The sequence below is a fragment of the Colletotrichum abscissum genome (genome assembly GCF_030869225.1).
Source record: "Colletotrichum abscissum strain IMI 504890 chromosome Unknown Scaffold_7.1, whole genome shotgun sequence".
Lineage (NCBI taxonomy): Eukaryota > Fungi > Ascomycota > Sordariomycetes > Glomerellales > Glomerellaceae > Colletotrichum > Colletotrichum abscissum.
The window spans coordinates 1,459,074-1,473,718 of NW_026850514.1; the positions used below are offsets into that span (position 1 = coordinate 1,459,074).

General features: G+C 52.7%; 6 protein-coding genes across 6 annotated transcripts; 5 read left to right on the forward strand and 1 right to left on the reverse strand.

Annotated features, from left to right (window-relative positions):
• Window positions 1-282: 282 nt before the first annotated feature.
• Window positions 283-2,885, forward strand: CABS01_03997 (sulfate permease; the record flags this gene model as incomplete). The annotated part of the gene is made up of 3 exons (XM_060537369.1): window positions 283-556; window positions 687-2,242; window positions 2,301-2,885. 3 exons carry the CDS (start codon window positions 283-285, stop codon window positions 2,883-2,885), a joined length of 2,415 nt encoding a protein of 804 aa, XP_060391627.1.
• Window positions 2,886-3,308: 423 nt separating this feature from the next.
• CABS01_03998 (uncharacterized protein) lies at window positions 3,309-3,947 on the forward strand (the record flags this gene model as incomplete). The annotated part of the gene is made up of 1 exon (XM_060537370.1): window positions 3,309-3,947. One exon carries the CDS (start codon window positions 3,309-3,311, stop codon window positions 3,945-3,947), a length of 639 nt encoding a protein of 212 aa, XP_060391628.1.
• A 1,225-nt stretch (window positions 3,948-5,172) lies between these two features.
• Window positions 5,173-5,673, forward strand: CABS01_03999 (uncharacterized protein; the record flags this gene model as incomplete). The annotated part of the gene is made up of 1 exon (XM_060537371.1): window positions 5,173-5,673. One exon carries the CDS (start codon window positions 5,173-5,175, stop codon window positions 5,671-5,673), a length of 501 nt encoding a protein of 166 aa, XP_060391629.1.
• Window positions 5,674-6,582: 909 nt separating this feature from the next.
• On the forward strand, window positions 6,583-7,898 carry CABS01_04000 (uncharacterized protein; the record flags this gene model as incomplete). Its single annotated transcript, XM_060537372.1, has 3 exons — window positions 6,583-6,874; window positions 6,946-7,076; window positions 7,134-7,898. 3 exons carry the CDS (start codon window positions 6,583-6,585, stop codon window positions 7,896-7,898), a joined length of 1,188 nt encoding a protein of 395 aa, XP_060391630.1.
• A 371-nt stretch (window positions 7,899-8,269) lies between these two features.
• CABS01_04001 (uncharacterized protein) lies at window positions 8,270-12,788 on the reverse strand (the record flags this gene model as incomplete). The annotated part of the gene is made up of 2 exons (XM_060537373.1): window positions 8,270-9,161; window positions 10,654-12,788. The coding sequence occupies 2 exons, from the start codon at window positions 12,786-12,788 to the stop codon at window positions 8,270-8,272; spliced, it is 3,027 nt and encodes a 1,008-aa protein (XP_060391631.1).
• A 734-nt stretch (window positions 12,789-13,522) lies between these two features.
• On the forward strand, window positions 13,523-14,158 carry CABS01_04002 (6-O-methylguanine DNA methyltransferase; the record flags this gene model as incomplete). Its single annotated transcript, XM_060537374.1, has 3 exons — window positions 13,523-13,637; window positions 13,790-13,913; window positions 14,014-14,158. 3 exons carry the CDS (start codon window positions 13,523-13,525, stop codon window positions 14,156-14,158), a joined length of 384 nt encoding a protein of 127 aa, XP_060391632.1.
• Window positions 14,159-14,645: the final 487 nt, after the last annotated feature.

A 14,645-nucleotide genomic window follows, 5' to 3' on the forward strand; every position in this document is an offset into this window, starting at 1 on the left:
CTTGTGTTCCGCAGCATATAAGGTTCCCCGGTCCCGGACGTGCCCTTACCAATATGCCTCGTTCGTGTCGTCCCGTCTCCCGGTCCAGGTCAGAAACCTTATTAGTTGACTCGTCCGCCTCCTCTTTTGAGATTTGGTGTTTCCTACCTCATTGAATTCTTCGTCACCAAGACCTGTCTTCCCTTTGCCAAGTGTTTCCTATACCTTGGGACAACTACTTCGGATCAATCTCTTGGGAACATTACACACGGCAAACCGTCACTTCCGGACGCGCCTTTCGCCATGTCGAGCAAGGTCGGAAGAACTTTGGCCAAGGGCCTCGGTATCGACGTCGATGCCCGGTACCGCAACGAGCCTACCGAGGCCGTCCAATCCGCCGCCGCCTCGTTCCGCTCCGTCGAGCAGTATGAGGAGAGGGAACCTACCGTCGCCGAGTTCCTGTACGAGCACCGGCCCACGGTTCACGGCGCTGTGAACTACATCAAGAGCCTGTTCCCCTTTTGGTCGTGGATCTTCCACTACAATGCTACCTGGCTTCTGGGAGACATCATTGCTGGTATGTTTTTCATGTGATGCCACTGGTGCTTGCTCAAATATCACATTGAATGAGCCCTTGTGATGCCATTTCATCTGCCATCTCATTCCAATACCTCGGAATACCTTGATAGCTAACTATTCATCTAAAGGTGTCACTGTCGGTTTCGTCGTCATCCCCCAAGGCATGGCCTACGCCCTCCTCGCGCAATTGACTCCCGAATACGGTCTTTACACCTCCTTTGTCGGTTTCATTCTCTACTGGGCCTTTGCGACCTCAAAGGACATCACAATCGGAACCGTCGCCGTCATGTCCCAACTTGTCGGTAACATCGTGCTCCGCGTCAAGGACTCCCACCCGCAATACGACGGCCCTCAAATCGCCCAAGCCCTGGCCGTCATCTCCGGCGCCGTCCTCCTGTTCATCGGTCTCGTCCGCCTGGGATGGATCGTCGAGTTCATCCCGCTGGTGGCCATCACCTCCTTCATGACCGGTGCCGCCATCAGCATCGCCGCGGGTCAAGTTCCCGCCCTCCTCGGTCTGCAGGGCGTCAACACTCGTAACCCGACGTACGAGGTTATTATCGATTTCCTGAAGGCGCTGCCTACCGCCAGACTCGACGCCGCGATGGGTCTCACGGCCTTGTTTCTGCTATACTCTATCCGCTCGTTCTGCAACTTCATGTCGAACAAGCAGCCCCACCGCAAGAAGTTCTGGTTCTTCATGTCGACACTCCGCATGGCGTTTGTCATTCTTCTATACGTCCTCATCAGCTGGCTCGTCAACCGTCACGTCAACTGGGACGCCAAGAAGGCCAAGTTCAAGATTTTGGGCAAGGTCCCCAGTGGTTTCCAGCACACCGGCGCTCCTAAGATTGACACGGAGCTCCTTGGTGCCGTGGCCCCTGATTTGCCAGTCACCATCATCGTCCTCATCATCGAGCACATTGCCATTTCCAAGTCCTTCGGAAGAGTCAACAACTACGTCATCAACCCCTCGCAGGAGCTCGTCGCCGTCGGCTTCACGAACCTCTTCGGACCCTTCCTCGGCGCCTACCCGGCCACCGGATCCTTCTCCCGTACCGCCATCAAGTCCAAGGCCGGTGTTCGCACGCCCCTTGCTGGTATCTTCACTGCCGTCATCGTTCTCCTGGCCCTGTACGCCCTGACCTCCGTCTTCTTCTATATCCCCATGGCCACCCTCGCCGGTCTCATTATCCACGCCGTCGGTGACCTCATCACGCCGCCTAAGGTGGTGTACCAGTTCTGGGAGGTGTCGCCCCTTGAGGTCTTCATCTTCTTCGCTGGCGTTCTCCTCACCATCTTCACCAACATTGAGAACGGCATCTATCTGACCATGTGCGCATCTGCCGCCCTCCTGCTGGTGCGTCTCGCGAAGGCCAAGGGTCACTTCCTTGGACGCGTCAAGGTCTACCGTGCCACGAAGGACACCGCCGGCAAGGGCGTTCCCTTCAACGAGAGGGGCGAGGCTATCGATGTTCCTGCCCGCGAGAGCTACATCCCTCTCGAGAAGGATGACGGCTCGAACCCCAACATCGACGTTCAGACCCCGTACCCCGGTGTCTTTGTTTACCGGTTCGGCGAGGGCTTCAACTACACCAACCAGGCTCACTACATGGATGCCCTGGTCGCCTATGTGCAGAAGCACGCAAGACGGACAATTCTCGATCGCTACGAGAAGCTCGGCGTAAGTTCACCTACCTGCTGTACCCCGCTTGACCATTCATCTAACAATCGCCCAATAGGACCGTCCCTGGAACGACCCCGGTCCGCGCCGCGGCGCCAAGATCGATCTCGACGATACCCGCCCTATCGTCCGCGCAATCATCCTAGACTGCTCTGCTGTTAACAACATCGACGTGACCTCAATCCAAGGCCTCATCGATGTCCGCAACGCTCTAGACCACTACGCCGAGCCCGAGGTCGTCGAATGGCACTTCGCCAACGTCAACAACCGCTGGACCCGCCGCGCCCTCGCTGCCGCCGGCTTCGGGTTCCCCTCCGTCAAGGATGAGGGCAACTTTGGACGGTGGAAGCCCATCTACAGTTTCGCACCCGTGGACTCTGGATCAGGTCACGAGCCCCGGGTCACCTCGCAGCGCAGCCGCGACGAAGAGGAAGAGGACGTCATCTCTCCCACGAGCAAGGGTCACGATGGTGCTGCGAGGGTTGTGGGACGTGGTGATGGCAAGCTTGCCGCTGTGCAGGGTATGAATCGTCCATTCTTCCACATTGATGTTGCTGCGGCTGTGGAGAGTGCGATTCTGAATGCGGAGAGCAAGAGTGATGGCCAGAGATCGTCGGCTGAGTCGGTCCTTAAGAGCGGTTAGAGTTGATCAAGCGGCCAAGACGCGCACATTTGTTATGGTGCTTGATGAGGTGTAGTAATTGTTGTTCAAAGATTATAGATCCAGATACCAAGTTGTGTTGTTGCATATACCGTTCTAGGGATTGGGGAGAGGCCCTAGTTACACCTTCTAATTCAATCTTTTCCCATTATCCCTATCAAATAATGTTCTCAATTGAGATCTATGAGACTTTTGAAGCCTTCAAAGCGGTGTTTCAGCATTGTATCCGTGCAGATTGGCGTAGGGAGGTGGTCTGAAACGCCGCTGATGCATCTTGGCGTTCTGCCTTTGCCGTCGTCTCATCAGCGTGCGCCAACTTTTGATGGGACAGATTCCCGAGCGCAAGATTAGTCTCTAATCTCTACAACTTCAAAGATCTTTTTTGATTGTATCACATCAAGAATCATGCGAATATCATCAAATCCCATTGTACGAGCCGCCCTCGTAGCGGCATGGCTCGCCTCAACAGTCCTCGCGATGCCTCAAGTAGTCGACCGCGACGACCCCCCACCCACCCCACCAGCACCGCCGAAACCCATAGCGACAGCCGACCAAGTCGACATTACTCAGCCAAACACCACTGTCCCTCCACCACAAGAACAAAAGCCGCCCGTTCCGATCACAGTCCGGCTGTTCCCCAGCTCGCCGGGCGTCAAGAACTGCCGCGGCGCGTCCTTTGTCGATATGGAGCTCCCGAAGAACGCGTCGACGGAGCCGACATTCACGACCAAGGACGGGCAGTGCTACAATCTACCGGGCACCGCGCAGTGCGGCATCTTTATGGGAAACAAGGCGGACGGATGCGAGGCCAAGCTGTTTCGCGGGGAGCGGTGCAGCGCGTTTTCTAACGTTGCTGTTTTTCAGGACGAACTACGGCCCGTGGGCGGCTTCTTTGCGAGTATGAGTATCAAGTGCGGTGTCATACCCGTTGAGCCGAAGCCGTTGAGTTTGGGTGGCTTGGGCGGCAAGATGCAGAAGCCCGTTCAGGGGAAGGGCAAGAAGGCCAGGAGGGCGGTTGTGTCTGCGATACTCGACGATGACTAGACTCGCACGGGATGCGGCATAGAGGGAACATTGGGGGCTTTGCTTGATAGGCGTTAAAGGTCTGGGACTTGAAGCGAGATTCCACCCCCCGGTTCAAGGGCTCGGGAGGCTTACGGGAGTTGCGGCACGTAGACGCCGGCAATGACAGGATGGCATTAGCCGTTGACGAATAATGATAATGACACTTGACGACCATACGAGAGTTTTCCTTCAGTGAGGCAGCCCCCGATTAGCTGTGGCCCTAGCCACCCCAGTAAACCTGCCAAAGCCAAGTTCCAATTAATGTCGTTCTGGGTCTTATGACGCCGGACGTTAGACCAGGCAAATACCTGGTAACACGACGGTGGTCGGTTTCTCGGCCCATCAGGACCAATTCACGTCCGACTGGCTCGATGCCTCGGGCTCGTCATGCTGGTGGCGACCAAAAACATCGACCGTCGTGCCAGAGGGAGGATCAAACAGGAGGGGGCCACAGCCGGACCACATCGTCCACAATCTTTTGTTGTGGTTGATTGGTCTGTGCTTGGGGGAGGAGAATTGTGAGACACCCTGCTTGGCGATCATGGACTCTCAGTATGGCCCCGTTTGCTGAGCTTATTCTCTCGATGGTCGTATTGCAGACTGGAGACTATGGAAACTCTCTGTTCTCGAACTCAAGTTCGACAGAACAGAAAACGATTCCGCCAAAGGATCCAACAACTTCGAACGTGCACAATCATATACGAAGAGATAAGCTAGCCGCGGCGTCCCAAGTCTCTGGCGTGGCTTTCACCCAAGACACCAGACCGTCTGATCTGAGATCCCAAATGTGTCATCTCGTCTCAGACGCTCCAGCCCCTTGCACTAACAAGAAGTGTGTCCCCCCTCCCAATGCTCCCCTCCATGTCAATTATGGCACATATAACGACACAGACTTCCTTGATCCCTCTCTTTTTAGTTGTCTGCTGCCACTCTTCCCTCATTTTTGAACGAGTCATCCTTCTTTTTTCCTCTCTTCTTTCCTTTTGGGGTTGTATTCCTTCACTTCTCAGTGGCCGGCCACTTTTAAACTTTTGGGTTGTCATTGAACTTTATCGGCTGGTTTCTGTCGCGGTCCTTTCAGTTAAACTTGAAGCTCTCTCGACACTACCCTTGTCTACTTTCATAATACAATACCATCTATTCTTCCATCTCACCTTTCGCTCAAGCTCGACATCAAAGCGGACAAGTGCCACCGAAAGTCAAGATGCAGCACTCAATCTTCACCAACCTCTTCCTGGCGGTCTCCCTTATGAGCACCGCCGCCTTCGGTAAAGCAATCGAGGTCCCGGCCCCGGGCCCCGCCGTCGTCGTCCGCCAGACAAACCCCACGACGCCCGCCCAGTCAACCATCATGTCGTGCGGCGAGTACTCCCGCATCGCCAACCTCTCCACCGTCGGCGCAAACAGCACCTACCGCGCCACCTTTTTCGAGGCCTCGCCGAACGGCAACCAGTTCAACGCCGAGGTCCTCGACACCGCCATCCTCAAGCTGCCGACCGTCATCATGGACCGCGCGCTGAACGAGGCCTGCGGAAACCTGACGGCGCTGGCGATCCAGGAGGCTGCGAACAACTTCTCGATCCGCACCGTGTTGCAGTTTTCAAACATCCCGCCTGCTGAGCCGCTTGATACCTCTACGCACATCATCTTTGTCTGTGCCGGTGCGTTGTTCTTCATGAGTGGAATTTGGGTGGCCATGCCGTGAGAGAAGCCGTCTCGATATGGTGCTTGGGGGTTTTTGGAGGGAGTTGATGGGGAAGATGGGAGGCGAGGCAAGGAGAGGGAGAGAGTGGGGGAGAGAACTGATGTTCAAATCACCCGGATTCTACAGACCTAATGCATCCTACCTGAACCCAGCTTTGAAATGCGGACTTGCTCTAAGTCGGAATGGGACTTGAGAGATATGCTTAGCACGGTGTTGAATATGAATGCCATTACGATACCCAATTAAAGTCATTTACTTACCTTGGCCACTGTATCGACCCATGAGAAGATCGGACTTCATTTCGGTGATCTTATCGCCCAGCTATTTGATCTCATCTCGAAACTCAGCAATTTCCGGAGTCGGTACTTCCAATCCTTTTTTCTTTTTCAATTTTGCCTGCGGAGAGATTGATGAGGAGAGAATCGTCTCGTATCGAAAATCAGTGGGCAAGCGGATCGAGCAGTCTGGCCCTTCCATGATTGGCGAGCTGGATGAAGGAATCTGGACAGAGTTCCGCCTCGATCGTTATGATGAAGATTGAAATGTTGCCGTGCTCCCCGATCCCACGGATTGCACAAATTCTATAAAACGGATCCTTCAAGACCCGGCGGCTTACACACTAGATACAACTATATTCTAGTTACTCTGAAAACTCACTATGAATCATCATGGCTCAGTGTGTAACGTGCGACTCTCATTGGTTGCTAGCGGACTAGTAGATCGGCTTGGACCCTGAACAATCTAGGCATGCACGTGCATCGATCGCTCCTGCCAGTCCAAGGAATTTGATGGCTCTACTAAGTACTACACGTACAGTATATATCGAAGCTCTCCCTTGTTCTACCTTGGACGTCGTCTTTCATTCCACTTCCAACTCTCCATACAGCTGACACCCACGATATTTGCAAAATGTCAGAATCAACTCACGCTATCGTCTTTGGCGCCTCTGGCCTGCTCGGCTGGGCGACTGTCGAGCAGCTGCTCTCTAACTACCCCTCAGAGGGCTCCTTCGAGAATGTCACGGCTGTGATGAACAGACCGCTGTCAGAATCTGACTCTTTCTGGCCACCAGCGTCGCCCACCAGGCCCAAGTTACAAATCGCTTCTGATGTCAACCTTACTGGGACGCTGGAAGACCTGACTTCGCAGCTCAAGGGCAAAGTCGATGGGATCGAGGGCGTCACCCATGTATTCTATTTCGGTGAGAATTGTATCCCGTCTGACAATTTCATTCACTGGAGAATGTAGCTGATATTCTGGCCGTTATCACAGTCTTCAATCAGGGCGATGGGGATGATGTTGCCGAGTGCAAGACCAATTGTAGTATGATGCAGACGGTGGTCGATGCGGTGACCACGTTGTCGACAAACCTCAAGGCATTTGTCTACTCTGGCGGAACCAGAGTAAGTTTTCCTCATCTCCCATCATACCATAATATAAAGCTGACAAACATCACTCAGGGCTACGGGATTTACACACCTGGCGGTACCTTCAAGCCCCCCTTGGAGGAATCAATGGCAGACAATCTCCCCGAAGACTACGCAAAGACCGTCGCGTACCCCTGGTGGCGTAAGATCCTCACGAAGGCGAGCGATGGCAAGCCGTGGACCTGGTCAGAAGTATGCCCAGACGCGGTAGTTGGATTCTCCCCGAATGGATCCGGTTTCTCGTTGGCACTCCACTGGGCGCAGTACCTATCCCTCTACGCCTATAATCACGGAGTGAGCAAGAACTCCAAGTCCAATGTTGAAGTTTCATTCCCTGGAAACCAGGCGGGGTACAACAGCCTTTGCACTCCCGTCTCTTCTCGGATTCTTGGTCGCATCGCCATACACGCCTCACTTCATGGGGACAGGTGCGGTACAAAGGTCATCAACATGGCCGACAAAGAGCAGCCTACCAAGTTTAGTGACCTATGGCCATCGATCGCTGATTGGTTCGGACTGGTTGGCGTTGGACCGAGGGAAAACGACAATGCAGAGAAGCCTGGGGAGTATGTCAAGAAACATAGGCAGATATTCGAAGAACAGGGCTGTGGTAGAGCTGTCACTGCTGGCGTTGGGGGTGGAAGTGTCCAGCTTGACAGCGTTGGGTACTGGTTGTCTTTCGATCGACAGCTTAGCTTGCAGAGGTTGAGGTCTGTGGGATTCACCGAGGAGAGAGATCCTGTTCAGGGCTGGCTGGAGGCGTTTGAGAAGTTTAGAGAGGCGAGCATCATCCTCTGACTACATCTGAACTGAATTAAAGAATACTTCAACTTGCAGCTGCGATGCAAGAGACGGACGGCGCCCGCTTGGTCCTGCTGGTCCTATGGAACCCAAAATGTCTGCACGGTGTTCTCTCAAGTTCAGTGAAGTAGAAGAAACCCAGAGTTTCATCACAAAGCTGGGAGCAAAGACAGATTTACTAGATGATGACACCAGTCCACCGCGAAGAATGACTAGCTCGATCTGTCTTGAAAGAATTAAATGCATCACTAGCTAGAGGCATTTGATCTGACATCGCATTACTTTCATCTATGTTGCCCTGCACACATTCTATAGCCTTATCATAGCCTTCTACAATGATCTGATACTTCGCTTCTATAGGTTGAAGTCTAGTCCTTCCCCAACAGCCACCTCATTCCCTTCATCGTATTCGGCCCTAGCTCCGCAGGCTGGTCTTCGGGAGCAAAGATAGTCCAGCCTTGGTGTCCCCAGTCAGGATAGTTATCAACTCTTGACTCAACCCCATTATCCTTCAAAACTTTGGCATAAATCAACCCATCATCCCTCAACGGGTCTCGATCGCCAACCTGAATATAAGCCTTGGGTGATTTAGGAATGGCCTCAGGATCGTTGAAAGGCGAGTACCATGGCGACTTGATCTCCGCCTGCAACGCCTTCGACACATCGTTGATGACAGCGGTAGTAAAGGTCGGGCTCCATTCGGCGTTGGTCTCTCGAGAAACCCACTCCTTGGCGTATTTCTCTGGCACAATCTCCTTGACAAGCAGGAACGGAATACCCAGAAGCGTGCCAGTGATCCCCAGCCCCTCGACACCGGACCTCTGGCTGACAACCGAGGCAATGTTCGCACCAGCAGACCACCCGCCGACAATAAAGCCCTTGCTGATATCCCCGCCGAATCGACCAGCATTCTTCGATAACCATACAGCAGTCTCCCAACCGTCCTTGACAGACCTGGGAAATTTATGTTCCGGCGCGAGACGGTAAGTCGCGTTGACCACTACAGCGCCGAACTCGAGCGCAAATTCCCGCGCGGGGCGGGTCGTCGGCTCGACGCCGGCAACGATGAAACCACCACCTGGCCATAGGAGGATGAGAGGCCGGTCCGCGTTCGACTCGTCTACGCCGCGCGGGCGGACAATTTGGAGATCAATTTTGTAGCCATCTGGGAGAGTTGCGACGTCGCGGAATTCTTCGAGGGACTTGTCGAGTGGAGGAAGAGCGGCTAAGAGGCTCTGAAGGAGTTGAGGTCGGGTTTCCCTGGATTTTATGAATGATTCCATGATCAAGGCGAAATTTGATGTGCGAGATGAATCTGAGACTTGAAGTTGCGTAGTTGAATAGGTGTGAGGAATGGGGGTTTTGAAAGAGATTGTTTCGGCTTTCTTCACTGATTTCTCGTATTCAGTATCCGAGTCGTACCGTCCCCGCCCCCATGGGTGTGGATCCGGGGAGAGGTCGAGTTGAGAACGCGGGGCGTCGGGCCAAGTCCGGCGTCGGCAATGCGACGTCGGAGCTGTCTAATGGCATCTAAGTGGTTCCAATCATCACGACGGGTCCGTCGACGGGATGTTCTGCACCGAAACCGAACTCGTTGATCCAGCATGGTCGTACGGCAATAGTCACCTGGGGATCCGGGTATAAGAGCTGCCAAATTTGCATGTACACTTTACCGAGATCCGTCATCTAAGGCCCGCTGTATGTTGCTGTCGGATTGGAAGTCCAATTCGACCTCGACGTACGGCAGCCCGCGCAGGGGCCAATTACGGGCCCTACTTCTGATTATCGCAGCCTGCCCAACCTACGGTTGGAACTTCCCTTCTACACCTACGCAGCAGAATCATATACCTTAGTCAACTGACCTACTTCGTCAAAACCACGGTTCGAACCAATCGACCAATATCCCTGTGATAGGGATACCAACAGTTGCCTTGAATTACTCGTTGTCGCACGTAGGTAAATACAGAGTTCCTAGCCCAGTGACGAGCCTTTTCACGACAGAGAATCAGCGGAAAGCCTGGCCTCTCTCCCTGAGTATATCCTGGTAATGGCTTGGTCTGTAGCCCTGCTCATGGTACGTGTATATGTAGAAGAAGTGTAATGTTTCATCAACATATTTCTCGGTATCGTCCCCATAGAAAAGTTTTCTTCACTACCAGCTCAATCAATCTGGCTCCCAAACAATTGTGACATGAGGAAACATCTGCCATGAGTATGATAATCCAACCAAGAGGCGAGATCGGCCTTCTCTGTCTTTTTCGAACGTCGATTGCGATTGTAATAACCTAGAGTGCATGATATTACAAAGTATTCGCATCGCAGAAAGATACTGGCTCCTTATCAACCGCCCATTACGATACACGGAAGATAACCGGGTTGGCGAGCCAAGCGAATGCAGCACGTGAGGCAAGCTGAAGCTTGAATGACACAACGCCCAGTGACAACATGCCTTTCAACAGGAGGTCCTACCCATCTATCCACCTCACGTTTCATCAAACCACACACAAGAAGCTGTTCAAGCGTATTCCCGTGTAAAGCGTACACCAGCACCTCTGCGGCGTCTCGTCGGCGTAAAGAAGCCACTTGGAAACCACTCAATACCACATCCTGGTCATTTTCCAAAGTATACAGCCCATCTTTCTCATGATTGCATTTAGGAACAGCCCAATAGGATGTGAGTCGAGAAATACAACGCTGGAAGGAGACTTTCACTGGTCCTGACGTCTTTCCTGCTAGTTTCAATTGGACATACACGATCTCTTCTTGGATAATCACATCCATGGCAATCCTACTTTCTGGAGGTCTGTGATGTGGTCCCAGTGTGGTTCCGGTCGCTAAGGAGACAACCTCTGCAAGCTCGTTGGTGGGATCAGAGCCGTTGCCTTCCATGTCAGGATATAGTCGTTCTACAATGACATTGCGAAACGCTCCGGCCACCGATGCCCGACCGGACCGAATGTGGATGGTTCTACCAAACACATCAAAACAGTCAGTTCCTAATATACATGCGTAGTAGATGGTGAAGGCTCTTCCCGAGACCCCAAGAATGATATTTGTTTCTGTGGAGTTTTCGGTCGGACTTAGCCATCTAATTGCATAGTCAGAACAAACAAGTTTCCCAAGGTGATTGAAGATGTCTTCGTCCGACGGTACCAATTTGCCGGAGCGTCTTGGGTTTCTCTCCCTGCCTGGTTCTCTCTCATCGATGAATGAAGGTGATAGAGAGAGGGACGTTTCGTCTTCGAGTATTGGGTTCCAGCTTGTCGTGAATTCTTCCGGAAAGACTTGACATGGGAAGCCCATGTGCCCACCGTCGACGAGTTGTTGAATCCAGCTTGTCATGATATCTCCCGCAATGACTTCCTCCAGCACTCTGAGTTCCGTGGCGTCAAATGTGCAAAACATGAGCGCTAGGGCTGTAGCCGCGAAAGAGTAAATCAGCCTTCCGACTGCCCTACAGGCACAAGGGAATGGAGGGATGCGTTTCTTGGCGCGTTTAGTTTTGCCCGTCCTCAAATCGATTCTCCCTCGCCTTTCGCTAGCGCCTGACTCATTGGAGAAGGCTGACGAATGTATACGACAGTTCTTAGCAACCGCTACTATACTTATCGGGTTAAGGAAGATAAGGCCTTGGGACTCCACGACAGCCTCCTCGTTTTTGGTCATTTGTAGGATGACGGGGTTTTCCAGGTTGAGGCTGGGGGGAAAGGCTGGGGCTTCTTCGTCCAAGTCGACATCAATGCCCATTACATTCAAAACCTTCTCCAATGCCCTCATACCATCGAATGGCACTTTTATAGAATAGGCGGAAGTTCTGTCCATGGGCGAGTCAAAACCGGTTTTGAGTTCTTTAAATAGGTGGAAAGATAGAAATCTTATCGCATGTCGAATAGATTTAGCGACATCGTTGTCGATTTCCGGCCATTTGTAGATCTGACTTTCAAGGGCCTCTCCGATCAGACAATCAACCCTCAATAAGGGCTCACCGCCTTCTTCGTTGTAGTCGTCTTCAATCACTTCGCTGACTTGTGAGAATAACTGAAGAGCGTCGTGGGCTGTAGACTCGTCACCAAGTTGAAAGAGAATGTGCCCATGCTCACCACCGCTAGCCCATACAATCTTTTGATTGTAACGAACCTCCACAGCCATGCCCAGTATATGGCTCGCAAAAGCTGGGAGCCATGACCCGCGCATCTTGGGCGTCATGTAATCTCTCTGCTTCTTTTGAGATGTGTGAATGAGCTGTTTGATGGCGCCAGCTAGGGAAGCAGCGCTACCCATGCCTATGAACTGATTGAGAGAATCGGAGATGTCATTTCCGTCTCTGCTGGAACTTCTTTTCTGCCCTACTACGGCTCTATTTTCCAGTCTGATCGCGCGCTCTGCAAGATTCGTTATATGCTGGAAAACCTTCGAGAAGCCGAGGTCTTGGGTGAATGGGGCCAAGTAGTTGACCAAACCCTTGAGCACATCGACACTCGGCAGCATATCAGCCTCAAGTCCGTAGATTGCCATCACCTCAGATAGACACTGGGCGGCCGCAAAGGCTTGGCATCCCGTTGAGAGGGCGCCAATCAGAATGATAGCATTGGTCCCAGCAACAGTTCGAGCCAAATCTGCCACAGGTGCCGAGTGGCCCCAACCGATGCTGAGCGCTTTGGATAGGACCGATTGATATGTCTTCTTCGACATGATGTGGGCATACAATGAGCTCTGGTGCAGATCCTGGACTGGTATACGCTTTCCCAGCTGTACAGCTGCCCACATGGCATACGTATCGACACCTCCATCGCTTAGGGCCTTGAGCAGTCGCCCGGTCAAGACGTGTCCCAGAGAAGCCGTGTTCACCACGTCGGCTTGGAAGCTGAAGCCTACTGGATCGGACATGGTCGGTCGTCGTATAGTTTGTGGTATTCGCTCGCGATGCTTGAGGTCTGGACGACGTTAGTTAGTGTACAAGAAGGATGTTGGAAGACTACTCGCCTGTTAGGGTGACCTTCTGCTTGTAACAAAAGCGGCGGGCTGATCAACCGTTGGCGAACTTTGGTGATGTTGACTGTGACCTCCCGGTGAACAACATCAGAGATGGAAAAGAGGGGTAAGGTCGGTGTCTAGAAGCAGGCTGAGCTGGGCTGAGCGATGGCAGGAGGCTCTGCCCATACATCTTGCTGCGTCTCAGGGGATCATGTAATTGGCCGGCGGTGCACGTCGTCGCTGGGAGGAACCAACACCATGAGACACCAAGAAGATGAAGGCAATCACCGATGGTATTTCTTAAAACAACATGGAGATATAGTTCATGGGCTATGAAATTCAATTTCGAAAACCACAATGATTCTTATTGACCTAGGAGGAAGAGTAAGTGATGCGCCTGCTACCTACCTTAATCTGCGGAGCGCTTGCAGAGGTGAGGTGAAGTAGCAACAAAAGTGCATCCATCTCCTGCCCAATCAGGCCAATGCATTCCCGCGCTAATCCAGGCATAATTGTTAGTAGTGACTTCACGTCCAGCACAACACCAAACCAATCTTCACCAAATCGTCCACATTCATCTCATCACCACTCCGATTCCCACCATCAACCTCCCAATCTCCACAGCCCACCAACAGTCTTTCTTAACAATGGCCCGCACAGAAGAGGCGGAAGCCTTCTTCCACGCAGTCTACACCGCAGTGCAAGAAGTTCCCGTCGGCAAAGTCACAACCTACGGCCACATCGCCAGACTCGTCGGAACCCGTGGGTCCTTCCTTCCCTCACTCCGCCCCTGCACTCTCCCCCTCTCTTCACCCGGAACCCCATTCATCAAATTTCATCCCTCTCACGATTCATGCACTATACGCGACATTCATGTAGAAAACCTGTCAGGTAACAACTAACAACTTTCAAAGCCGAACGTCCCCGTCAGGTAGGCATCTGCCTCAAACACCTCCCCACAGACCCAGCATCCCGCTTCAACAACGAAAACGTCCCATGGCAGCGCGTCATCAACGCCAAAGGAACCATTTCGCCACGGTACATCCACCTCACTACCCACTCCTACAACCCATTTTCGCACCATCGCACTCACGCTCACTTACGTACATAACGCATCTAACATCACATCTCTCATTAGCTCCCAGCCGTCAGGTGCTCGAAACCAAGCCGAAGCCCTACAAGCCGAGGACGTCGAGGTCTCGCGGACGGCAATGGGCGAGTTCCAGGTCGACTTTAGTTCCTACGGCTGGTTTCCCGATGTTCTCCCCTCTGAAGAAGAGTGAAGGCAGATACAGTCAAGATCCTGAATCAGACGTGTCTCAACATCGAAAGAGTCCGAAAGGTCACAAAGCGGACGGACCTGTCTTTTTAATCGTCAATGCAAAGGCGCGGCACGAGGCGCGACACGTGGAGTACGAGTGAACTTCCAAGCCACTTTTATTCAACCGACGGCATTCCAGCGGGCGCCAAAAACTAGATTAGCCAAGGTGTCTAATACCCCCTCGTCGTGTCTCTCAGGACCATCTTTGAGTAATCAGGCAGCCAAAGGCAGCCAGCCCGGCCTCGCAAACACCTCGAGAGACCGCCACCAAACGCAACCGGTCCGTCTCCAACCCATCACCATCCCATCCGCCATCATCCTTCCTCGTGCCGTCATTAGTGCACGACGTCGGTCTTGCTATTCGTAAAAACAAAATGTTATGTAAGAGAAATAATTAGAATAGAAACAAAGAGAAGTGAAGGGTTGGATGGTGCATATCGTATGGGCGA